The following is a 27375-nucleotide window of genomic DNA, read 5'->3' as shown; positions in this document are numbered from 1 at the left end:
TAAATATATACTATTCCAGTATAATTTTCATGGAACAGCTATGAGACCAAATGTACTCCCTTTTGGCAAGACGGCGGTCCAGAGAATGATGCCGTTCCCTGTGAAAGAGGGGGCTTTTGCATTTGACACAAAGGATTGCAAAGTAGGCAAGGGGACGACCATTCTTATTATGAGTGGGTGTTTTGGGGCAGGGGGGCGGGGCAGTAGGTTCCAGACAGACCAATGAAAATACTCATTTGCATGCTGCATTATTAACCTACGGAACTTACTGCCACAAGATGTAGGGATGACCGCTAGCTCAAAAGGTTTTAAAAGGGAAGGTGGCCAATTCCTGGTTGCAGGACCTGCCCAAACACTTGGCAAAGCTGGACGACTGGCGAGGGAAACCAGACTTTGACAGGAGCCAAAAGGTGACAGGAGACTTTTCTGTTGGTTCAAAGGGAAGGTTGGCACTAACAGGCTTCTGGGACCGCCACATGTTTTGACTCTGGTCATCCGTTGCTGCCATGATGGAACCTGGAGGGCTTTGGAAGAGCTTACCTATTTTGATTTTTGCATGGTTTCAAATGCCTGGCAATTAAAAATGTTCATTCAAGACTTCTCCCTTGTATGCCAAAGCCATTGTATGCCCGTGTGTGTATGCCAAAGCCATAGTTTGCCCAGGGCGCCAAAAGACCGTGGTCCACCTGGATGCATCTATCATGGTTAGAAGAATAGAACATCCATATGCAGGGGCAGTCTACCTCTGAATACTAGATGGAGGGAAACGGCTCTCGCCTTCATGCCCTGCTTGGGAGGTTCTGGAGGTAACTGGCTGGTGACAGCGGGAGACAGGATGCCATGCAAAACGGACCTTTCATTTTATCCTTTTGTACAGTCTTGGGGGTGGGGGGAGGCACTGTTCTACCCTGCAAAAAATGTACTAATGAAGCAGTTTCGATGGGGGCGTGTAGGGGGTTGGCAACCATTTGTCACGTACAGGAACGAGGAAGGTTATTTCTATATTATCTACTTTGTTATATCAGACAGAATGAGTTCAGATCAATAGAACAGGCATAAGAAGAGCGGCGAGTACAGAAAGATAGATTGCGTAAAGATTTTTGTGTGTGTGTGCAAGGCAATATTTATAGATCTCAGGATTGTGGCAGTTCCTGGGTACACTGTATAGCTGTGCATCCTTTGGGCCCGGTGGCTCCCTGCTCCTGTTGCGCTCAACACAAGATCGGTGGCCAAGAGCCGACTTTCTGTAATTTTATTTTTGTTTTGGACAAAAATCAGCATTGCAAATTGGCCCGCGAAGCCTGCCAAAGCATTCAGTGGCATTTTTGTCCATATGTACCACTGATGGCAAACCGTTTGTAATGAATTAGCACCCTGAAGGATAAAAACTTCCAGCTTTTTTAAAAAAAATCATGGTACAAAGAGATGTTTATCGGCCATAAGCCAGGAAAGTGCAAATAGATCAGTGGTTATGTCTAGAACATAAGAAAGGCCCTGCTGGATCAGACCCAGGTCCATCAAGCCCAGCAGTCTGTTCACACAGGGGCCAACCAGGTGCCTCTAGGAAGCCCCCAAACAAGACGACTGCAGCAGCACCATCCTGCCTGTGTCCCACCGCACCCAAAATAATAGGCCTGCTCCTCTGATACTAGAGAGAATAGGTATGCATCATGACCAGTATCCATTCTAACTAATAACCATGAATACTCCTCTCCTCCATGAATAAATCCACTCCCCTCTTAAAGCCCTCCAAGCTGGCAGCCATCACCACATCCTGGGGCAGGGAGTTCCACAATTTAACTATGCATTGTGTGAAAAAATATTTCCTTTTACCTGTTTTGAATCTCTCGCTCTCCAGCTTTAGCAGATGACCCCGTGTTCTAGTATTATGGGAGAGGGAGAAAAACTTCTCCCTGTCCACTCTCTCCAAATCATGCATAATTTTATAGACCTCTATCATGTCTCCCCTTAGCCACCTTCTTTCCAAGCTAAACAGCCCTAAGCGTCCTAACTGCTCCCCATAGGACAGTTGCTCTAGTCCCTTAATCATTTTGGTTGCTCTTTTCTGCACCTTCTCAAGCTCTGTAATATCCTTTTTTAGGTGTGGTGACCAGAACTGTACACAGTATTCCAAGTGTGGTCTCACCATAGATTTGTACAAGGGCAGTATGATATCAGCAGTTTTATTCTATTCCTCATCTAATTATGGCCAGCATAGAATTTGCCTTTTTTACAGCAGCTGCACACTGGGTTGACATCTTCATTGAGCTATCCACCACCACCCCAAGATCCCTTTCTTGGTCTGTCGCTGCCAGCACAGATCCCATCAGTGTATATGTGAAGTTGGGATTTTTTGCCCCAATATGCATCACTTTACACTTGCTCACATTGAATCTCATTTGCCATTTTAATGCCCATTCTTCCGGTATGCAGAGATCCTTCTGGAGCTCTTCACAGTCCGATTTTGTTTTAACCACCCTAAATAATTTGGTGTCAAAGGCAAACTTGGCTACTTCACTGTTTAACCCCAACTCCAGGTCATTGATGAACAGGTTGAAAAGCACTGGTCCCAACACAGATCCCTGAGGCACCCCACTGCTCACATCTCGCCATTGTGAGAACTGACCATTGATTCCTACTCTCTGCTTCCTATTTTTCAGCCAGCTCTCAATCCATAAGAGGACTTGTCCTCTTATCCCGTGACTATGAAGTTTGCTTAGCAGTCTTTGGTGGGGGACTTTGTCAAAAGCATTTTGGAAATCCAAATACACAATATCCACAGGCTCATTCCTGTCCACATGCTTATTGACGCTATCAAAAAACTCTAATAGGTTAGTGAGATAGGACCTACCCTTACAGAAGTTATGTTGGGTTTTGCCCAGCAGACCTTGCCCTTCTATATGCTTGACAATTCTATCTTTAATAATGCTTTCCACTAATTTACCCGGAACAGACGTTAAGCTAACTAGCCTGTAATTTCCTGGGTCCCCCCTGGAACCTTTTTTATAAATGGGTGTTACATTGGCCATTCTCTAGTCCTCTGGTACAGAGGCTGATCGAAGGGACATATTAAATATCTTTGTTAGAAGTTCAGCAGTTTCCCATCTGAGTTCTTGAAGAACTCTAGGATGAATACCGTCTGGTCCCTGTGACTTGTTAGTTTGCAGTTTGTCTAGACGTTCTAGGACTTCCTGCCTTGTTACCACTATTTGCCTCAGTTCCTCATTTTCCCCTCTCCAAAATCTCTGTTCAGGAGAAGCAATCTGCCCTGTATCTTCAACAGTGAAGACAGATGAGAAGAATTCATTTAGTTTTTCAGCAATCGCTTTATTCTCCCTTAGAGTTCCTTTACTCCCATTGTCATCCAATGGTCCAACCGCTTCCTTAGCTGGTTTCCTACTCCTAATATACTTAAAGAATTTCTTATTGTTTGTTTTGATGTGTTTAGCAATAAGCCCCTCAAAATATTTTTTTGCATCTCTAATGATCTGCTTGCATTTCCTTTGTGCAAGTTTGTGTTTGCTTCTGTTCGCCTCGTTTGGGCAAACCTTCCAGTCTCTGAAGGAAGACTTTTCTTCTCTAATTGCTTCCTTCACCTTACCCGTTAGCCATGGTGGTGACCTCTTGGACTTATTACTACCTTTCCTGACCTGCGGTATACAAGCTAGCTGATCCTCTAGTAATGTGGACTTGAGTAACCCCCAAGCCTTTTCAAGAGATTTAACCCTCTTAACTGTTCCTTTCAACTTCCTGTTTACCAGTTTTCTCATTTTAGAGAAGTTCCCTCTTATAAAGTCAAAGGTAATTGTATGAGATTTCCCAGTCACTTTCCCACTCACATCTAAATTAAATTTGATACCATTGTGATCACTATTGCCAACTGGCTCAACTACATCCACATCCCGCACTAAGTCACCGGCAGCACCACAGAGTATTAAATCCAGGATTGCTTCCCCTCTGATTGGGTCTATGACCAACTGTTCGAGGGCATAGTCATTTAGGATGTCTTAAAATTTTATCTCTTTGGCTTGTCTGGAGCATACATTTATCCAATCAATATGAGGGAAGTTGAAGTCTCCCATTATTACTAATTCGTTACCTTTACATGCTTCCCTAATTTCATTCTCCATCTCAAGATCACCCTGAGCCATTTGGTCAGGGGGCCGGTAGAACGTCCCCAGTACTAAATCTCCTTTGGGGCCCGGAATTGTCACCCATAAGGATTCTGTGGACGAGTCTGCCCTTTTTATGGTCTCTAGCTTATTAGACACTATGCCTTCCTTGATATACATAGCAACACCCCCTCCAATACGCCCTTCCCTGTCATTTCTATACAGTTTGTAACCAGGGATGACTGCATCCCACTGGTTCTCTCCCCTCCACCAGGTTTCGTAATGCTTACTATATCTATGTTTTCTCTTAAAACCATGCACTCCAATTCCCCCATTTTTGCTTGGAGGCTTCTAGCATTAGCATAGAAACACCTCCACACTGTTTCTCTCTTTCAACTTGCCTGGCATGTGGCTTTGGGCATCTTTAAGTGGCTATCCATCTTTTTTTTCCCATTCCCTTTCATGTCTAAGTAATTCCTATGTGGGCAATCTGAAGCAATTTTCCCTTTGTCCATATGCACTGAGTTTGCCCGAACCGGATGCTTCTCAGCTCCTGTCGGCTTTCCCCCCAGGTTCAGTTTAAAAGCTGCTCTGCCACCTTTTTTATATTACGCTCCAGCAGTCTGGTTCCATCCTGGTTCAAGTGGAGCCCATCCCTTTTGTATAGGCCCGGCTTGTCCCAAAATGTTGCCCAGTTCCTTACAAATCTAAAGCCCTCTTCCCTGCACCACCGTCTCATCCACACATTGAGACTCACCAACTGTGCCTGCCTAGCTGGTCCTGCACGTGGAACAGGTAGCATTTCTGAGAAAGCTACCTTGGAGGTCCTGGCTTTTAGTCTCCTGCCTAGCAACCTAAATTTGGATTCCAAGACCTCCGGACTACATTTCCCCACATCGTTGGTGCCAACATGCACCACAACCACTGGCTCCTCCCCAGCACTATCTACCAGACTACCTATATGACGGGTAATGTCCCCAACCTTCGCACCAGGCAGGCAAGTCACCATGCGGTCCATGCACCCACCAGAAACCCAGCTATCTACATTCCTAAGGATTGAATCCCCCACTACAAGAAGCCCCCCTCCCCTCTGAGGCATATCCTCGGTACGAGAGGATATCTGTTCATCTACCAAGGAAGAGATCCCTTCTAAGGAACCACACTCCCCTACCTCTGTGAGATGGCCTCCTTCCCCAAGGGCTCCATCATCTGTGACTGGCAGGTTGCCGTCACCTTGGGACTGGGATGTGACTATTTCATCCCCGGAGTCCTTAGTCACCTCTCTCTCTGCCTGCCTCAGCTCCTCCAGTTGAGCTACCTTGGCCTCAAGGAAGTGAACTCGCTTCCTGAGAGCCAGGAGCTCCCCGCACCGAGCACAGACCCACGACTTCTGTCCAGCAGGCAGATAATCATACATGTGACACTCCATGCAGGACACTGGAAAGCCCCCCCCCCCGACCCCAGCTTGCTTTCTACCTTCATAACTGGTGTTTTATTTATTTATTATATCATTCTTTGGTGTTGTAACCCTGCCTTTTACTCTGTTGCACTCCTCCTGTACCAAATAAGAACTAAGTGCCAAAGTTCCTTGCCCTGCAGCTATCTGCTACTAATTCACAGGGATATTCAAGTTGCTCAGTACTCCAACTGGATGGCGTGAGTTACTCTGCCAAGATAACAAGATTTTATACTCACCCTACAGATCCCCAGTCACGATCCACAGGCTAAGAGCCTTGGAATTTAAATGCACACAGCCCCACCTCTCTCACACAAGTTCCAATCACAACAGCCCCACTTGACAAGGTAACAATCAAGCTTTCAGGCAGCAATCAACCTTAATCACCCACTGGCACAACCACCACAATCCTCTCCCAGCAAACCTCAATTAAATTCTCAGTTTAGTTAGGCTTCCCAGCGTTCAAAAAAGGCAGAGTTTAAACTCATTCCTGCCTGTAGTCCCCAGCTCAGCTCAGCTGAATCAAAATACAGCGAGCAGGAGCCTTGGAATTTAACAGGCAAGTAGCCTGTGGGCTTGGATTGATGGATGCTGTGCGCCCTTTGCTTTAGTTGATTCATCTATCAAGAAGATTATCAGTGCTATCCTAAATAGAGTTATGCCCTTCTAAATCCATTAAATTCAGTGGGCTTAGGAAATGGAATTTAACTCTGGGAAAGGTGTAACTGCTTAAGGATTGGGCTGTGAATGTGGGCAGGCATGCACTGAACCATCCGGGTTAAGTAATGATATAAATCTAGTACATTTCTTCAGGAAATTAGGTTATTATCAAGTTAATTGCAAGGTTGGAGTCCTGTTCTATCACAGATAAGAAGAAGAAGAGTTGGTTTTTATACCTCAATTTTCTCTACCTTAAGGAGATTCAAACTGGCTTACAATTGCCTTCCCCTCCCCACAACAGACACCTTGTGAGGTAGGTGGGACTGAGAGAGTTCGGAAAACTGTGACTGGCCCAAGGACACCCTGCAGGCTTCATGTGGAGGAGTGGGGAATCAAACCTGGTTCTCCAGGTTAGAGTCCACCACTGTTCACCGCTACACTAGGGCAGAGGAAGGACTCTCCAGTAATGCAATAAATAAATAAATTATAGATTTGTAAATTAACCAAAGGGGGAAAATACCCTAAGAGGGCCTGGTAGGACAGAATAGCACGTTAAGAGCAAAGTAATATTAATGAAAGGGAAATAAGAGGCGTGTTCAAGCCCCTGAGAGCCAGTGTGTTGCAGTGGTTGGAGCATCAGGCAGATCTGGGTTCAGATCTCTACTCTGATATGGAGCCTTGCTGAGTAACCTGGGGCCATTCACATGGTCTTGGCCTGACCTATCTCACAGGGCCCACACGGTTAGATATAAGATTTTTTTTCTCTGCCCACCAGTTGGCTCCTCTTCAAAACCAGCTTAACTAGGAGGAGGAGGATATCGCAGTACTCTGCTCTGGTTAGACCTCACCTAGAGTATTGTGTTCAGTTTTGGGCATCGTAATTTAAGTAGGCTATAGACAAGCTGGAACGTGTCCAGAGGAGGACAACAAAGATGGTGAGGGGTCTGGAGACCAAGTCCTGTGAGGAAAGGTTGAAGGAGCTGGGTATGTTTAGCCTGGAGAGGAGAAGACTGAGAGGTGATACGATAACCATCTTCAAGTCCTTGATGGTGCCGAGTTGTTTTCTGTTGCCCCAGAAGGTCGGACCAGAATCAACAGATTGAGATTAAATCAAAAGAGTTTCTGTCTAGGCATTAGGAAGAACTTTCTAACAGTTAGAGCGGTTCCTCAGTGCAACAGGCTTCCTCGGGAGGTGGTGAGCTCTCCTTCCCTGGAGGCTTTTAAGCGGAGGCTAGATGGACATCTGTCAGCAGTGCTGATTCTGTGACCTTAGGCAGATGATGAGAGGGTGGGCATCTTGGCCATCTTCTGGGCATGAAGTAGGGGTTACGGGATGTGGGGGGGGAGGTAGTTGTGAATGTCCTGCATTGTGCAGGGGATCGGACTGGATGACCCTGATGGTGCCTTCCCATTCTATGATTCAATGGGAAAGAGGAACGAGGGAAAATAAGACCAATGCCATGCTGGCAGCTGCTGTTGATTTTATGATTTATAATCATTATAATATGATTTTAATCAAACCCCCAGTGGCCAATCAGAAGCCTTGCTGTGCACAAGGCCCTCCTTTCTAAAAACCCACCCACTTTCTAAAAACACTCAGTGGGCGCCAAAAAAGGTATCGATGGCACCACAGCTCCCAAGGGCACCATGCTGGGGGACCCCGGCACGAAGTAATCTTGTTGACCATTCTGCATGATGAATCACGATAAAATCGACTCTACATAGTCCTCCTCGCCAGGGGAAATTGAAATCCTCTCCACCATTGGGTTTGGTGTTCCAGAGAGAGACTCTGGCAGGGAAAAGACAAGCTTCTTGGAGGTGGTGCGCAACGGAGCGGGTTTGACACTGGAGTGAGTGTGAAAGATGGGCCTCTGCCACTTTGACGTATTGTGGGTCAGGAACGCGCAACGTGCCGCGGATGTTTCTCCCCGGTGCCTGCAGACTGCTTGAGAGGTGCAGGGAAATGCCATTTGTCAGCAGCACCATGGGGATAGTCAGACCTCCGCTGAGAAGCCAGTGTGATGGAGTGGTTAAGAGCAGCGGACTCTAATCTGGAGAATCGGGTTTGATTCCCCACTCCTCCACATGAAGCCAGCTGGGTGACCTTGGGTTCTCTCTCAACTCTCTCAGCCTCACCTACCTCACAAGGTTTCTTTTGTGGGGGGTGAGGAAGATGATTGTAGGCCCCTTTGACACTCCTTTCGATAGCGAAAAGTAGGGTATAAAAACCAATTCTTCCTCTTCCTCCTCTTCTTCTTCTTCCTCCTCTTCTTCTTCCTCCTCCTCTTCTTCCTCTTCTTCCTCTTCCTCCTCCTCTTCCTCCTCTTCCTCCTCCTCTTCCTCCTCCTCTTCTTCCTCTTCTTCTTCTTCTTCTTCTTCTTCTTCTTCTTCTTCTTCTCTTCCTCTTCTTCCTCTTCTTCCTCTTCCTCCTCTTCATCTTCCTCCTCCTCTTCCTCTTCCTCCTCCTCTTCTTCCTCCTCCTCCTCTTCTTCTCCTCCTCCTCCTCCTCCTCCTCTTCTTCTTCTTCTTCTCCTCTTCTTCTTCTTCTTCCTCCTCCTCCTCTTCTTCGTCTTCCTCCTCTTTTTCTTCTTCTTCTTCTTCCTCTTCCTCTTCCTCCTCCTAACCAGGAGAGAGCTATTGTGGCATAGTTGTTAGAGTGTCACTTTAAGAGCTGAGGAATACCAGCCTTCACACCCCAGCACAGCCACATAGCTTAGGAGCCAGCGTGTTGTAGTGGTTACGAGTGGTGGTTTGAAGCGGTGGACTCTGATCCGGAGAACCGGGTTCGATTCCCCACTCCTCCACTTGAGTGGAGGACTCTAATCTGGCGAACTGGGCTGGTTTCCCCACTCCTCCACATGAAGCCAGCTTGGGCTAGTCACACTCTCTCAGCCCCACCTACCTCACAGGGTGTCTGTTGTGGGGAGGGGAAGGAGATTGTAAGCCGGTTTGAGTCATCCTTAAGTGGTAGAGAAAGTCGGCATATAAAAACTAACTCTTCTTCTTCTTTTTGGTCCTCCTGCCCTTCCTTTGGAGGCTGTGAAGGTTTGCTTGTCGCTCTGGTCTGTGCTTTTGAAATTCGGGGCAAAAGGTGTGCAACAGAGGGATCGTCTCACGCGTCGGAGCGTTTTGTCCCTGACTTTCTCTCTCGGCGTGCCTTTTTTCACAATAAAAGCAAATGAATCTGCGAGACGTTGACAGAGCCATCTTATTCCCGCCTGCGGTGATGGATGACTGCTCTGCTGCAGCAACGTAGGCGATATGAGGCTCGGCAGGAAGGTGTGGAAAGGCAGTGGGGGCAGGACTTCACCTTGCAGGATTCAGCGTCGCTCGAGCTGATTTTGGGTCGGTGGCATAGGACTGTGCACGGGGCCGAGAGGGCAGGTCTGATGGCAATACTAATGCTAACAAGAATAATTAAAAATAGCACCTAGCATTTGTTTAGGACTTCTATTGTTCAGTTGCTTCTCAGCATGGGGGAGTGGTTAGAGCGTCAGACTAGACTCTGGGAGATGCAGGTTCAAATCTCCCTACTGTGCCATTGAAGTGTATCACGATCCCCCGCCCCGTGTTAGAATAATAGAATCATAGAGTTGGAAGGGGACACCAGGGTCATCTAGTCCAACCCACTACACAATGCAGGGAATTCAAAACTACCTCCCCCCCACACCCCCAGTGACCCCTACTCCATGCCCAGATGATAGCCAAGATGCCCTCCCTCTCATGAGCTGCCTAAGGTCATAGAATCAGCATTGTTGACAGATGGCCACCTAGCCTCTGCTTCAAAACCTCCAGGGAAGTAGGGCTCACCACCTCCTGAGGAAGCCTGTTCCACTGAGGAACCACTCTGACTGTCGGGAAGTTCGTCCTAATGTCTAGATGGAAACTCTTTTGATTTACTTTCAACCTGTTGATTCTGGTCCGACCTTCTGGGGCAACAGAAAACAACTCTGCACCATCCTCTATGTGACAGCCCTTCAAGTACTTGAAGATGGTCATCATATCCCCTCTCAGTCTTCTCCTCTCCAGGCTAAACACGCCCAGCTCCTTCAGCCTTTCCTCCTAGGACTTGGTCTTGATGTATGATATCATGCGCTGCAAGACAGACAACATTGCAGATAACGGGCACTGAGCCAGGCTGAATTAGTTTCACCTAACTGCTACTCCTCAGAGTACCATGCCTCAAGTGACCCTGTGACTTTGTGGCACAGAGAAGGATCTGAACCCCCGATTGACTGTTTTCCTGGGGGGGGGGGGGACTGTTTCACCTACAGGCAAATCATAGCTCTCTTGCATCGCCTTCCCTTTCTACCTTTTCCAAACTACAAAAGGTCTCTGCTCCTTTCCGCTGTATTTCACGAATACGCTTTGCCCTTCCCTGTTTCTCCTTCTGCCGCAGAACTTGCGAGCTCAACTGCGTAGGAGCCCACAGGGACCGTTGGGAAGTGCTCAAAATCTTCCCTCTTCTGTCTCGCTTGTGCTTTGGGATAAGAATAGCAACACACAGGGGATTTACCGCAAAGGCGCGTTGCTTGCTGGTGAAAAAGGAATCGGTGGTGAACCTGGAGCCCGTTCTGTATTTTGGCTGGCAGAATCCTTCCTGACCCTTGTGGTTGATCAGAGTCCTCCGCTAAATATACTTGTTTGGGACAGAAACCTTTTGCCTTCCAACATTAAATTGCCAGTTAATAGACTCAAGTGGGTGCTGTTTTGAAGTTCTTAAGGAATAACCCCCTTCCTCCTGTCCCCTCCTGGTCTTTATCTTTCAGGTTTTTTTAAAAAAAAACCTTTCTTATCATGAGGTCTGAGTCAGCAGCTGCTAATAGAACAATGTAGATGTGTTTGATGGATTTACTCTCGGGATACTATAAGATTTCCCTCATTTTCCAATTCAGCGTGAATCTGCCCGTTGAGTCTCTGTTTCTCTTTCCTGCAAACCGAACTCGCGAAGACTCGTTTTCACAACTCTTTCTGTTTCCTTGCACCAAATTGCTCCCGTAAGGCGATTGGTACATCTTTTTTCAAGTTGGAGAGGCAAAACAGTGTGTATTGTAGAATAAATGGCATGCATATAAATGACTGGGTACCAGCATGGTGTAGCGGTTAAGAGCAGCAGACTCTAATCTGGAGAACCGGGTTCAATTCCCCACATGAAGCCTGCTGGGTGACCTTGGGCCTGTCACAGTTCTCTCAGAACTCTCTCAGCCCCGTGTAGAGTCCAGAAATGGCAAACCACCTCTGAACATCTCTTGCCTTGAAAACCCCGTGGGGTCACCATACGTCAGCTGTGACATGAGGGCCCTTTCCACCACCACCATACAAATGACTATATAAATTGCATAGAAATGGCATACAAGTGTGAAACAAGAAACAAATCCTCAATGTCAGCAGCACTGAGTCAAAATGGGATCTAGAAGAAATGAGCAAAAGATGTGTTTGCATTTCCCTAGTTTATTCGGAGGGAGAGAAGGTGGCCTGGTATAGCCCGATCTCATCAGACCTCTGAAGCTAAGCAGGGTCAGTCCTTGGATGGAAGACCACCAAGGAAGACTTTGAAGAGGAAGGCAATGACCAACCACCTCTGCTTCTCACTTGCCTTGAAAGCCCCTTGCTGGGATCACCCTAAGTTGGAAGCTAAGCAAGGTCAGTACTTGGATGGGAGGCCACCAAGGGAGGCTCCGCAGAGGAAGGCAACAGCCAACCCCTTCCACTTCTCCTTTGCCTTGAAAACTCCTTGCTGGGGTTGGAAGCTAAGCAGGGTCAGTACTTCGATGGAAGACCATCAAGGAAAGCTCTGCAGAGGAAGGCTGTGGCCAACCCCCTCTGCTTCTCCCTTGCCTTGAAAGCCCCTTGCTGGGGTCGCCATAAGTCGCTTGTGACTTGATGGGACTTAACATACATAGTTTATTCAGAAAAGTGTGGGTGTGAGGCACAGAGATGGAACCGACAGCTGTGAAGAACAACCAAGGTGTCAGGCCCTGCCTCTCGGCCTTAGCCTGACATCGCTCCTCACAGGCACTTGCTCCAAGTAGGCCAGGGTTTGGCTTGGAGTCAAGGCCCTGGTCACGTGCTCCTGGTTCTCATGCCTTTGTACAGTATCTGTATCCTGCGTTCTATGCTCAGTATGGTATGCCTATCCTGTTTACCACAATCACCCCAGCTGCATAGCCATGCTATGTCTATACCTACCCTGAGAAAGCTTATCATGGATTGTAGTTGCCTGTGTACTTTGCCCTAGCCATCTTTGAAGTCTGCACTACATTTTAACCATGTACCCTTGCCTTGATTCCTCATTAGTAGCCTTGTATGCCCAGGAGGCAGCCAGCTTCTGACTTTGTCTAACTTTTGCTCCTAATAAAGTCTAAACTGCTTCAGAGCCTTTGCCTGATGGTTTTTGCTTGAAGGATGCTAAGGACAAGTCTCTGAGTCTGACACAAGGAATATAAAAAGAGAGTTGGGTGCAGAATAGCTTCCTTTGAGGATGGGATCCATCCTGCATTGGCTCTACTTTGCACCTGGGGAGGGGGAGGAGCTTGGGAAGGAGGTAGTCACATGACCTTTGGAGATTTTGAAGCAGAGGCCAGCTGGCCAGCTGACAGCAAGGCTGATTCTGTGAACTTAGGCAGATCATGCGAGGGAGGGCAGGAAGGGTTTTGCGTCAGTGCTTGGCTCTCGTGGCCCTTTCTTGCATGCCCAGGGAAATGCTGATCACCACTTTGGGGTCAGGAAGCCATTTTCCTTTAGGCCAGACTGGCCAGGGATCCTGGAGGGGTTTTTTTTGCCATCTTCCGGGCATGGAGTAAGGGTTACTGGGTGTGTGTGTGTGTGTGGGGGAGGTAGTTGTGAATTTGCCTCATTGTGCAGGGGGTTGGACTAGATTACCCTGGTGGTCCCCTCCAACTCTATGATTCTGTGACCGTATATCAAGTCAGACCATTGGCCCACCTGCCCAAGTTTTACCTTCTCTGATTTTTGGTGGCTCGCCCAGGCCCTTTCCTAACACCTTCCAGCCTTTAAGTTGGAGATGCAAGGGATCGAACTCGGACCCTCTGCATGCAAAACGTTCTCTGCTATTAAGCTGTGGCCCCTCGCAGAATAGGTGCAAGGGGATCCCGGTCTACCTGCCGCCCACCTTGTTTTACCGTCTAACAGGTCTTTTCATCCGGATTTATAGTGTTGGTTTTTTTTGTGACGGCCATTGGCCATATGCAATAAAACTGAACTGAACAGGTCTAGCCTTCCCCTCAACTGCTGTGGATCTGTGATCAAGGAGTTCTTCTAAAAGGATGGGAGGGCGATCTGGATGCGATCTGGAAGCGACATCTGTCACCCCAGTGATTGCCAGGGTTGATTCTGTTGATCTGGCTGGCTAGGTGGGTTTCCCCTCCCTCCCTCACTGCTCCATGTGTGTCCCTCCCGAAGCTGCGCGCTCGGTGGAAGAGGACGGCCATCCCAGACAGAAGGAGTGTACCGTTCTTCGGTCAAGGGTATAAGATAGCTGCACTCCCCTGCTAGAACCTCCAAACAAGTTCAAGGAGTTCTTCTAAAGTTCTCCAGCGTTGAGGGGGTAAAAGAGGCTAATCCACCCGCCGTTCTTGGTTTGGTTCAGGTTTGATCTGAACACACTGGAAAAGTTAGTGGATGTGAACAGGATGCAATTCAACAAGGATAAGAGTTCTACATCTGGGTAACAGAAATGAGGGACGTGCATACTGGATGGGGGATACACTTCTGGATCTTGGGGTGCACCAACAGAGGCATAACATCCAAACTGCAAGAGGTCATAGTTCCGCTGAATGCCGTATTGGTCAGGCCGCACCTGGAGCATTGTGTGCAGTTCTGGAGGCCTCACTTCAAAAAGGATGTGGACAACATCGCGCGGGTGCAGAGGAGAGCGACAAGGATGATCAGGGGCCCGGAGACCAAGCCCTACAAGGAAAGGCTGAGGAAGTTGGGCACGTTTAGTCTGGAGAAGAGGAGGTTGAGGGGGGGACAGGATTGCTCTCTTTCAGTATTTGAAGGGCTGTCACTTAGAAGAGGGCAGGGAGCTGTTCCTGTTGGCAGCAGATGAGAGGACTCGCAAGAATGGGTTTAAACGGCGGGCGGAAAGGTACTGGCTGGATATTAGAAAAGCGGTTTTTACAGTAAGAGTTGTACGACAGTAGAATCAGCTATCTAGGGAGGTGGTGAGCTTCCCCCTCACTGGCAGTCTTTAAGCAGAGGCTGGACAAACACTGGTTGGGGATGCTCTAGGCTGATCCATTAAGCAGGGGGTTGGACTAGATGGCCTGGATGGCCCCTTCCAACTCTATGATGCTATGATCTAAGTGGGCCAGAATTGCCCCTGAAAATCTTTGCCTTGGAACCAGATATAATGGGCAGACCAACATATAATGGGTCAGGTCTTCCAGTTCTGAACCTCCACAGATACATATACGCTGTGTGACTGGTTGTTGGATATAGCGTCCTTCAAGCATGACAGTTTGCATAGTTTGAAAATGGATAGATGTAAGAGCTGACTGTAACTTAAAGCATGGGATGTCAGACAAGTGATTTATACCAAACTGAGAATTTGGATCCTAATATTACTTGCCTATCAAATATCGCATCTTTCCCATAGATCTGGGCTCTGCAGTTAAAGTCAGCCTGGGGAGCCCCTCAAACGACTTCTGGCAAACTGTTCTCGGTTTGATTTGTAAAACTCCGTCTTTGATTTCAGGAAGCTGGATGCTTTCATCTACGATGCAGCGGTGCTGAACTACAAGGCCGGGCGGGACGAGGGGTGCAAGCTGGTGACGATTGGCAGCGGGTACATCTTCGCCACCACCGGCTACGGCATCGCCCTCCAGAAAGGGTCGCCGTGGAAGAGGCCGATCGACCTGGCCCTCCTGCAGTTCGTTGGAGATGGTAAGGGAGACGAGTCCATGTGTTTTTTTTCTCCTTGCAGTCTCAGGGCATTTGAAAAAATGATGTCTCTCATTTCTGGAAGTCAGACAGAGAACGGTTGAGAAGAATGCTCAATACTTTGGACCTCACCTAGAGTACTGTGTTCAGTTTTGGGCACCGCAATTTAAGAAGGATGTAGACAAGCTGGAGCATGTCCAGAGGAGGGCAACAAAGATGGTGAGGGGTCTGGAGACCAAGTCCTATGAGTAAAGGTTGAAGGAGCTGGGTATGTTTAGCCTGAAGAGGAGAAGACTGAGAGGGGATAGGATAACCACCTTCAAGTACTTGAAGGGCTGTCATAGAAAGGATGGTACCGAGTTGTTTTCTGTTGCCCCAGAAGGCCAGACCAGAACCAACGGGTTCAAATTAAATCAAAAGAGTTCCCGTCTAGATGTTAGGAAGAACTTTCTGACAGTTAGAGCGGTTCCTCAGTGGAGCAGGCTTCCTCGGGACGTGGTGAGCTATCCTTCCCTGGAGGTTTTGAAGCAGAAGCTAGATGGCCATCTGTCAACAATGCTGATTCTATGACCTTAGGCAGATCATGAGAGGGAGGGCTTCTTGGCCATCTTCTGGGCATGGAGTAGGGGTCACTGGGGATGTGGGGGGAAGGTAGTTGTTAATTTCCTGCATTGTGCAGGGGGTTGGACTAGATGACCCTGGTGGTCCCTTCCAACTCCATGATTCTGTGATTCCAATGTGGTATGTTTGATCACCAAGTTTGCTCAGAGTGTCCCTAAATGTTATTAGGGGTTATTCTACCATATACTATCAAAATGCCCATTCTTATGACCTGTGGAGCATGTCTCCAGAGAGGGCCTGTGAAGGGCAAGAACCCTTGGGGGGATAGTGTCTTCCTGGGCACCCTTGTGGGCAGTGACGTATGCCCAAACTCCTACCCATGACAGCCAAGCTGAGGGGTTACACTTGCCCACCTTGGGCGGGCAAACCCCTGCTGAAGCAACCCTGTTCCCCAACAGTGCTGAAATGAAGAGTTGGTTTTTATACCCTGGTTTTCAAACTGGCTTACAATCTCCTTCCCTTCCTCTCCTCACAACAGGCACCTTGGGAGGTAGGTGGGGCTGAGAGAGTTCAGAGAGAACTGCGACTGGTCCAAGGTCACCCAGCAGATGTCATGTGGAGGGGCGGGGAATCGAGCCCGGTTCTCCAGATTTGAGGCCGCTGCTCAAGTGGAGGAGTGGGGAATCGAACCCAGTTCTCCAGATTAGAGCCCTCCACTCTTAACCACTATGAGTGGCAGTAGAACTAAGTGGCAATAGAAAATGAGGGGAGGGGATGTAATTGATGCAGTGACACCACTTCCAGCTAAAACCTGGAAGGAACGCCACCGGCACTCTAGGGTTTTGCCGATCTCTATGCTTTTTACCTTCAAAGCAGATCTCTGCAGAAAAGCTGTATCACTTACTTAAATCTCTTGCATGAAGATCACCCTTACCTGGAGGTACAAAAACTCTGGCTGGAATGACATCTCTGTGATCAGCCTTGCCCTGTGCTCCCTCATCCTATGGATTGTGTTGTTTCGCAAGGTGCGGTCCACCCTGAGTCACAGTGAGAAAGGAGGACTATGTGTATAGTAAAGAAAGAAAGAAAATACGCCCGAGCAAATACAGCCTGGTTTCTAGAGAGGCCAGGGTCTGTAGGAGCAATAGGACGAAAGAGCGCTTAAAATTGCAGAGACCGTATCCCATACATCGTATGCTTTTTAAAAATGATCGCTGATGTTTGCTTATGGTTTTAGTGACAGAGGTGTTTTTTTTGGGGGGGGGGGGACCTAGCTGTTTTAAAAACCAATTTTATTTACGTTGTTAACGTTTGCAGTTTGCTTTGAGCATATGAGTGCATTCACGTTACGCAAGGATATAACTAACAAGACGGACAAAATAGTCGGCACGTTGGGTGCGGTGGAACACAGGCAGGATGGTGCTGCTGCAGTTGCCTTGTTTGGGGGCTTCCTAGAGGCACCTGGTTGGCCACGGTGTGAACAGACTGCTGGACTTGATGGGCCTTAGTCTGACCCAGCAGGGCCGTTCTTATGTTCTTCCTTGGCTGCTGGCACGGGCGAAGATCCCCTCATTTCTTTCCTGTGTAATATACGCTTATATTTTTGGGAGCCGTTCTCAGCAGTCGGGGGTTGGTTTTGTGGACCTGTTTGCCCTAGGGTTTGCCAACCTCCAGGTACTAGCTGGAGATCTCCTGCTATTACAACTGATCTCCAGCCGACAGAGATCAGTTCCCCTGGAGAAAATGGCTGCTTTGGCCATTGGACTCCATGGCATGGAAGTTCCTCCCCTCCCCAAACCCTGCCCCTCCTCAGGCTCCGCCACAAAAACTTCCCACTGGTGGCAAAGAGGGACCTGGCAACCCTAGTTTGCCCCAACCCTATGTTTCATAGGCGTTGAATGTGCTGTCTGTATGGTGTTTCTGTGTGGGATGTATGCCTCTGATAGCTATAATGTGCATATTGTGTCTTATGCTGATATACTATACCCCCAAATCTTGAAAGAACAGGCACATTTTTGGAAACATTTGGCATGAAGAAAGAGAGTGGAGGAGGTTTGATGCATATAAGGCTTGATGCATACAAGAGAATGGCGATTTTCAGGTCAGAAAAGCATCTGAGAGATTCCTAAGCATCTGTATGCCCTGCAGGTGTGGCTTGAACACAGGCAGAGAAGCTCAGTGGTCCCAACAATAATTTGCAGTCAGGTTGATTTCCTCCCCCCTCATCTCAGTATTTAAGGCTGAGCATGCCCAGATTTCCAGTGATTTTTGTTTCACCTGATTGTAAGCTCCGGGCACAGAAAGAGGAGGCGAGGGAGTGCGGCGGGCCCTGATGGCCTTAGCTTAGCTTACTTTCCTGCCTCAAATTCACACCATTTTAATCTCAGAAAAACAGATCACTTAACATATTAAATCCTGAGTATACGATACTCAATCTAGTTAGTCCCTTTGTTTCTGGTAAAACATATTTTGAAGTAATCAGGAGCTGTGACGTCCATGCACAAGTTTCTGATATTCTATGTGCATGGGCTGGTATACTCATTTCCATAAGGTAGCAAGCACTCCTCACCATCAAACAGCCTGAGTAACATCTGTGTGCACAGGTATCTGCTCCATACTGGAGCCCCAAGCTGCTATGGACTGCAGCTTATTTATGCAGCAGCCTCCCTAATGGGATAATTGTGTTGTTTTGATCCAGGCGGAAGATGGGAAACCATTCCCTGTCAAAATGTCTGCAGTCGTGGCAGGCGCTTGCTTTCACGAAAGCACTCCACTCGGAGCCTTGTGCTTCCGGGGTGGCTTGGGTTTAGGGTTGCCAGCTCCAGATTAGGAAACTCCTGGAGATTTTTGGGGGGTGGAGCATTGAGGTCTATGAAAGGAGGGAGCCCAGCAGAGATGTGATGCTATATAGACTCTATACTGATCCTCCATTAAGCAGGGGGTTGGACTAGATGGCCTGTAGGGCCCCTTCCAACTCTATGATTCTACGAGAACTGTGCACATGCTAAGATACTGCCGATTCAAACAGAGCATCAGCTATTAGCACCACTGGGGACTGCTGAAAAGAACACCAAAGGGTCCGGTTTCATTAAAACACAGTATTAGAAGGCTGTTCTCGCCAGAGGCAGAACCTGAGGCACCCTGGGCTGAGAGTCTGCAGGACCCAGAGTTTCTAAAGAGGTCAGTGCAAGTTTTGGTTTCTCCCCAGCTGCCTAATATATTCTATCCAGCTGAGGTTGGTGTGTGTGAGAGGAAAGGGTGTGAGAGTGAGTGGGCAGGGGTGCTTGGAGAGGGGTTTCTAAGTGGTTCCCTTTGTTCTTTCGTTTAGTTACGGTTTCCTGAGTGAGGGGGGCTAGAGTAAGTGGGGGTACGCTGTTGAAGGCTGGGACTGAGAGCTCTTCATTAGAAGGCTCTTCTCACCAGAGGCGCGAGCCGAAGGGCAAGAGCACAAGGGATCTTGTCCTGGGGCTCTTAGCCTGGGGGGGGGGGGTTAGCCTGGGGGCCCTGTAAACAGCTAAGTTTCTATATTTTTTATGTGTTGAGTGTTTTTGCTTCCTCAAGCAGGGAGACTTGAGAGGCAGTTTTTCAGGGGAACTATCAGAGTAGCAAAGGAAAGAAACTGAACTTCAGCAATGGATCACAGCAGTGTGGCTAGTGAGGGAGCTGAGGCTGTAACATGCAAGGTCTGTGGCATGTTTTTCTTTTTACCTGAGTGTAAGTTGGTAGCCCTGCTGGAGGAGAAGATACAGGGACTTGAGGCACACTTGTCCACGCTCCATTTTATAAAGGAAGGTGAAGAGTTCATGGACAGAAGTCATGAAACACTCTTTAGGGAGCAACAGGAGGAGGAGAGTAAGGAATCTGAACAAATGGAGGTGCAAGCAACACAGGAGGAGGGTGCATGGAAGAATGTGACTCACAGGAGCAGGAAAATCAGGAGTCATGCTGATCCTCTGTTGCTCAGGAATCGGTTCCAGGATCTCCCCATAGATACTGATTCTGGACCACTGGAACAAGGGCTACCCCCCCCCCCACAAAGCATGAAAGAATTTTCTCAGGCTCCTGCACATGAGAGTACTCCATTTACCACTCCCCAAAATAAGAAGAGGCGTGTTCTGATAATTGGGGATTTCCTACTGAGAGGGGTATGCCGACCGGACTTGTCGTCTCAAGAGGTCTGCTGTCTACGAGGTGCATGCATCCAGGATGTGACTGAAAGAGTAGGAAGACTCATCAAGCCCTTTCGTGCTCATTCATGTGGGAACAAATTATATTGCCCGACACAGCCCAGAACATATTAAAAGAGACTATGCGGCTCTGGGTAAGAAGGTGAAGGACCTGGGGGCACAGGTTGTGTTTTCATCAGTTCGGCCTGTTGAAGGTCGTGGCTTAGGAAGGGAGAGAAGAATATTACAAATTAATGACTGGATGCGTAGATGGTGTTGTCAAAAAAGGTTTGGATATCTGGGCCATGGCTTACGCTTTCGAGAAGAAGCTCTTCTATTGAGAGATGGTTTGCACCTCATGAAGGTAGGAAAAATGTGTTTGGTGAGAGCCTCGCAAACCTCATCAGGAGGGCTTTAAACTAAATCCTATGGGGGAGCGAGACTACACCTTAACGCCTAGTATGCTGACAATAACTGGAGACGAGAACAATAAAGATTTGCAGGGAGTGGCATGTATGCAAGGAAACATTAACTCACAGGTAAGTGCAGAAACAAAAACCACAGGTCACATATACCATGGATTCCAATGTCTGTACACTAATGTGCAGAGTATGGGAAACAAGCAGGAAGAACTGGAAGCCCTAATACGGGAAGGGGATTTTGACCTAATAAGCATTACTGAAACTTGGTGGGATGTCACTTGTGATTGGAATATTAAGATTGAGGGGTACAACTTGTTTAGAAGGGATAGACAGATAAGGAAGGGGGGAGGAGTAGCACTGTATGTCAAAGATGTGTACACTTGTGAAGAAGTACATGAATCTGAAAATGGAAGTCCAGTCAAGAGTCTATGGGTAAAAATAAAAGGAGTAAGAAATAATCGTGATATTATGGTGGGGGTCTGCTATCAACCATCAAACCAAGCAGAGGACTTGGATGAGACACTCCTAGACAAGATTACAAATTTCTCAGAGAAATGGGACACAGTGGTCATGGGAGATTTTATTTACTCGGATATCTGTTGGAAGTCCAACTCTGCTAAAAATGCAAGATCCAATAAATTCCTGATTGTCTTGCTGACAACTTCCTATTCCAGAAAGTGGACAGGGAAACAAGGGGGTCTGCTATCTTAGACTTGATTCTCACCAACAGGGAATACAGAGACACAACCTGTCAAACAGCCATGAACAGGTTGGCGAACAGTCGGACCAATTCACTGAAAAATCGGCTACCTGTTTGCAACTGGCAAATGGGTTCTGAACTGAACTGGCGGGTGACAGAGCATGGCTTACAGTATTAAATGTGGGTGGGACTAGGGCATGGCACATATATGGTTTTGCTGTATATCAGGGCCCCCCAAACCTTTCGAGCCTGTGGGCACCACTGGAATTCAGACACAGCGTAGTGGGCGCAGCCGCAAAACAGCGGCTGCCAGAGTTGAAGCCAGCCACAAAAAAAGCTCTGCTGGATCAGGCCAAGGCCCATCAAGTCCAGCAGTCTGTTCACACAGGGGCCAACCAGGTGCCTCTAGGAAGCCCCCAAACAAGACGACTGCAGCAGCATTTTTCCTGCCTGTGTTCCACAGCACCTAATATAATGGGCATGCTCCTCTTGAGACTGGAGAGGATTGGTATGCATCATGACCAGTATTTCTTTTGAACTAGTAGTCATGGATAGCCCTCTCCTCCATGATCATGCCCACTCCCCTCTTAAAGCCTTCCAAGTTGGCAGCCATCAGGAGAGAGGAGAACAGAACTATATATACTGCCATGGGCATTCTGGAGCAAAAAAGGAATTAAAACCTTGATCCAGCTATTCACCCTGGGTTCATAAGAACATCAGAAAACCCCTGCTGGATCAGACCAAGGCCCATCAAGTCCAGCAGTCTGTTCACACAGGGGCCAACCAGGTGCCTCTAGGAAGCCCACAAGCAAGACGACTGCAGCAGCATTTATCCTGCCTGAGTTCCACAGCACCTAACATAATAGGCATGCTCCTCTGATCCTGGAGAGAATAGGTATGCAGCATGACTAGCATCCATTTTTACTAACAGCCATGAATAGCTCTCTCCTCCATGAACATGTTCACTCCCCTCTTCAAGCCTTCCAAGTTGGTAGCCATCACCACATCCTGGGGCAGGGAGTTCCACAGTTCAACTAAGTGTTGTGTGAAGAAATACTTCCTTTGGTCTGTTTGGGGTCTCTCACCCTCCAGCTTCAGCAAATGCCCCTGCATTCTAGTATTATTAGAGAGGGAGAAAAGCTTCTCCCTGTCCATTCTCTCCATGCCATGCATAATTTTATAGACCTCTGTCATGTCTCCCCTTAACCGCCTTCTTTCCGAGCTAAACAGCCCTCAGCGTTTTTTTCAGTCACACAATGCAGATCCTTGTGCTGCGCTGGAGGTCTGTCACATCATGTACTAAGTCTCTACTGGAGACGCCAGGGATCGAACCTGGGACCTTCTGCAGGCAAAGCAGATGCTCGACCACTCAGCCACCGCCCCTCCCTGAACTGGGCTTTTGCAGAACTGTGCATGTGCAAAGAGTTTAAAAATCTGCAGAGCCAATGAAATCCCCAGTGGCCAATTTGAAGCCTTGCTGGACAAAAGCCCCACCTGGCCCTGCCCACCTGGTCCACTGGCACCACGTTGGGGATCCCTGCCATATACTGCGCCAGGACATTGTTCTCTGGTCCCGTATTTGTCTTCTGATGTCTCAGCCAGATAAAAGGGGCTTTCCCCAGCATTATGATCTATAGCGACTCTATAGCTGAAGATGGCAGGGATATATCCTGGAAGCTGGGGAGACACCCCCCAACCCCACTCCAATAGTAATGAACTCATCCTAGCTTTGCAATTCCTTTTTGCAAAACCATAGCAATAAAGTAAACACTGCAGCTCTTTTCACATCTCTTCCTTTTAAAGCTGATGGTGTCAAAGGAAGCTTTGGAAACATAAATAAAAGAGAAGTCTGCTTTCGAAGCCAGGAGGCCCATGAAGGAGAAGAAAATAATCCCGAATGAGTTTGTTGCAATTTTTTTTTTTAAAGGCACCTTCGGGAGTTTTGCTTTAATTCTGGACGCCGCGTTTTCTTAATTTGGGCTTTCATTGTGCAACCCTCCGGCGCTCGCAAGAGCCGATAGCGCAAGGTTGGAGCCGCGACTCATTCAGTAGTTTTTTTTAAAAAGAGTTCTCCCGCAACTTAATTTTCTCGGTCCCTCTACGAGAGATTTACTCTTTGTCATGATCTGAATGGTTCGTTCCCCCCTTCCCTTAATTACACCCGCCTTTCAACAAAGGAGGGAATTTTCTCTCTCTGCAGTTCTTTGCAGCTGCTTTCTCTGTTTATGCAACAAAACGCAGCAGCGTTTTTGTTGAAATAACCATTTTAGCATAGGCACGGTGTTACTTAATCCATAATTATCCCAGGTCCTCATTAGCATTCCAGGCTGGCTCAAAAGCAATCCAATATATTTTTTCCCTGCACAAGCAAATAGTAGAAAACACGTATCAGTTAAGCGAATCACTCCGACAGCTGCCTTTTGAAACCCCTCCGAGTTGTACAGTCTGTGACTATCCATCAATTTTGGCTCCTTGTGCAAAAATTCACCCATTGGTGCAAGATTTGTGCAAAATTCAGCCGCTCTGAGCCCGACCTTCGAGTTGGGGAAGGCAAAGTAAAAATACAGTACAATAAATAAATATTGACCCTTGCAAATAATTGTCCTGAGTAAGGAGCAGTTTTGAGAATGCGAACGCTGGTTCTGTGAAAAGGCATCCAGACTTACAAGCCGGTTGTGCCAATTTTGTTGGTGAGATGCCCCCAAACGGAGTCCCTGACATTGATATTGTTCCCCTCGATTTATGGCTTTATTGATTCATTACTTCTGGCTCTTTTTATGGCCGATGTCGCAGCTGGCTGTAGTTCGGCTGCTGCCGGGTGTTCTGTTGGGATTTTTGCATTGCTACTGTCTTAATTTTGACCTTTGGTTTGTCAGCCACCCATGAGTGCCGTTTAGTAAGAAGGAGAAGTCATCATTTCCCGAGTTTAAAATAAATAAATAAATAAATAAATAAATACAGAACTGCCACAGTAGGGGAGATGGAGACTGCGGGCATAAGTGGAAGGAAGGAAGAAGAAGAGTTGGTTTTTAATGTGCCAACTTTCTCTACCACTTAAACTTAACAAAAACACTCAGGGATTGGCGTCATTGATATTACACGACAAATTTCAGTCCTCGTGGCTTGTAAGTGTCCAAAGTAAATTAGCACATTTAGGTTTTTCTACCCAGTTTATATTAGAGCTGAGTTTAGACAAGGCTATAACGTCAGTTAAAGAGTTAAGGACATTGGTCGACAATTGGATTTGACCGGAACACCATCCTTTCTTGCCCCAGCCAGCCCTAGATACCTGTTGGCGCCGGCCACTTGTTTGCTTTCCCTTGAAGCAAATAGACATAGAAGAGTGTTCTCACTCGCCAGATGCTCAGCTTTGCCCTCGGCTTTAGTAGAGGGTCGTTCTGAAAAATCCCCAGGGCTCAAAGATTTTGTGTGTGTGGCAGTGGGCAAGTCGATACCACAGGACACATCCTACTATTCTGTCCTCTCTATGAAAAAGCTCGTGTTGAAATGATCTCTCCACTGTTAGTACGATTCCCTGGCCGGGATTCAGTGGATAGGGTCGCAAGACTGTTAAGCGGCGAGAACCCTCAGGTTACAACTCAGGTTGCCAAATTTTGTGCTGTGACTAATGAAACTTCGTAAATCTCTGCTAGAATGATGTCATTGGCACTTATGGCACTTTTTTACACTCCATCCAGTTTTTATGTAAAGTGTTCTTAAGATATATATAGATATAGATATATAGATGATAGATAGATAGATATAGATATAGATATGTGTGTGTGTGTGTGTGTGTTTTTAATGCTGTTTTTATATTGGTCATGTCTGGTTCATCGTTGTATAGCTTTTACTGGTCTGATTGACTGTACTAATAACTTTGATAAATTTGATTGACCACTTAAGGAAGAATCCAGCCGGCTTACAATCGCCTTCCCTTCCCCTCCCCAAAACCGACACCCTGTGAGGTACGTGGGGCTGAGAGAGCTGTGACTAGCCCAAGGTCACCCAGCTGGCTTCACGTGGAGGAGTGGGGAAACCAACCCAGTTCACCAGATTAGTGCCCACCACTTATGTGGCGGAATGGGGAAACAAATCCAGTTCACCAGGTTAGCCTCCGCCGCTCATGTGGAGGAGTGGGGAATCGAACCCGGTTCTCCAGATCAGAGTCCACCACTCCAAACCACCGCTCTTAACCACTACACCACGCTGGCTCTCAGTGTGAAAGGATTTTGCAGCTGTCTAATGGTAAACATAGTTTGCCTAGTAAATATGATGTGATGTCACCTTATAGGTCAGTAATGGTTAATTCATGCCATCGTATTCCCTATTACTATGTATGGGTGTGAGAGCTGGACAATGAAGAAAGCTGATAGGAAGAACGTAGATTCCTTTGAAATGTGGTGTTGGAGGAGAGGGTTACTGATATGCTGGACCGCCAAAAAAACAAATCAGTGGGTTTTAGATCAAATCAAGCCTGAACTGACCCTAGAAGCTAAAATGACTAAACTGAGGCTGTCGTACTTTGGACATGTTATGAGAAGACAAGAGTCACTGAAAAAGACAATCATGCTAGGAAAAGTTGAAGGCAACAGGAAAAGAGGAAGACCCAACAAGAGATGGATTGACTCTATAAAGGAAGCCAAGGCCCTCAATTTGCAAGATCTGAGCAAGGCTGTTAAGGACAGGACACTTTGGAGGACATTGATTCATAGGGTCGCCATGAGTCAGAAACAACTTAACGGCACTTAACACACACACACAATGACCTGGTGCATGAACAGGGGACCACCTTTACCTTAATGCAATAATATGGGCTAGGCTAGGCTGATCTCGTCAGATCTTGGAAGCTAAGTAGGGTTGGCCCTCAGATGGGAGACCACCAAGGAAGTCCAGGGTTGCTATACAGAGGTGGGCAACGGCAAACCACCTCTGAATGTCTGTTGCCTTGAAAACCTTTTGGAGTTGCCATAAGTCTTCTGTGACTTGGCGGCCTTTTCCACTACCAATGCAATACATCTCCCAGCTGAAGCTTTTGCCACCATCTTGAATAATGGCAGTATTGGCTGTATCAAGACCTAGAGAAGGAGAGTTCTGCTTTCACTTTGCACGACCAAACAAGGACACCTTTTAAAGTTTTCCATAAGTCTAGTCTGAGCATGCTGTTGTGCCATGCACAATGTGGGGGGGGGAGGTGCCATGTTTACCAATGGGATTGTCTTGGTTTCTCCATTCCCACCCTTATTGATGGGGATTGTTTCCATTTCTAGGAGAGATGGAGGAACTGGAGACCCTGTGGCTCACAGGCATTTGCCACAACGAGAAGAACGAGGTCATGAGCAGCCAGCTGGACATTGACAACATGGCGGGTGTGTTCTACATGCTCGCCGCTGCCATGGCGCTCAGCCTGATCACGTTTGTGTGGGAGCACCTCTTTTACTGGAAGTTGCGGTTCTGTTTCACTGGAGTCTGCTCTGATCGACCAGGACTGTTGTTTTCCATCAGTAGGGTAAGTATGGATTTTGTTGGCTTTGCCAGTTAATGGCCCGGATCCAAAGAATGTCACAAAGTCATTACACCTGCCCTTGTAGAGATTTCTGAATGTGCCGTTCTCAAACAGACATCCCCTGAATAATGCATGGCAAACCATGCAGTGCAGTTCAGGAAGAGTTTTTGATATCCAATGATGTTGGAGTAAGTCCACAGGGGTCAAAAAGCTGCATTGGGGACATGTAATTCCCTGCCCTCTCCTTGCCACAAATGCAGAAATAGTCCGCACTGTTAATTTCAGCAGAGTGAACCCAGCTGACTGCTAGGTATTGTGGCCAAGGCCTTCTCCTGATGTTGCCTCCTGGCGTTGCTATTCAGAGGTTTAATGCCTCTAAACATGGAAGTTTCGTTTAGTCGCCATAGCTAGTAGCCACTGATAGACCCTGTCCTCCATGATGCAAGGATCCAGTCAGTCCTGTGTTGGAAGATCTATATTGGCTGCCAATGTTCATCTGGGCATTATTTGAAGTGCTGGTTCTTCCCATAAGGCCCTCCTCCCTGGTAGTGTTGGCTTTGTATGCCCTAACTGGTATAGCCCAGGATTGCCTGATCCCATTAGATCTTGGAAGCTAAGCAAGGTCAGTCCTGGTTAGTCCTTGGTTGGGTGACCTCCAAGGAACACCAGGGTTGTGATGCAGAGGCAGGTAATGGCCAGCCACCTCTGTTTGTCTCTGCCCTGACTTGGACGGTCCAGGCTAGCCCAATCTTGTCAGATCTCATGAAGATAAGGAAGATTGGCCCTGGTCAGTACTTGGATGGGAGACCACCAAGAAAGCCAGGGTTGCTATGCAGAGGCAGGCAATGGCCAACCACCTCTGAATGCCTCTTGCCTACGGGGTCACCATAA

General features: G+C 47.6%; 1 protein-coding gene across 1 annotated transcript in view; it reads left to right on the top strand.

The window, feature by feature from the left end:
* The window catches only part of GRIN2A (glutamate ionotropic receptor NMDA type subunit 2A), a 238110-nt gene that overhangs the window by 205338 nt on the left and 5397 nt on the right, over positions 1-27375 (top strand). Inside the window, exons 10-11 of the mRNA XM_056866242.1 lie at positions 14948-15135; positions 26249-26487. Of these exons, the coding sequence (XP_056722220.1) occupies positions 14948-15135; positions 26249-26487 (427 nt within the window). The remainder of the gene's footprint in view (positions 1-14947; positions 15136-26248; positions 26488-27375) is intronic.

Source organism: Euleptes europaea, chromosome 21 (genome assembly GCF_029931775.1).
Source record: "Euleptes europaea isolate rEulEur1 chromosome 21, rEulEur1.hap1, whole genome shotgun sequence".
NCBI classification, from domain to species: Eukaryota; Metazoa; Chordata; class Lepidosauria; order Squamata; family Sphaerodactylidae; genus Euleptes; species Euleptes europaea.
The sequence above is the reverse complement of the archived record's forward strand: the minus strand, read 5'-3'. Positions and strand labels throughout refer to the sequence as shown.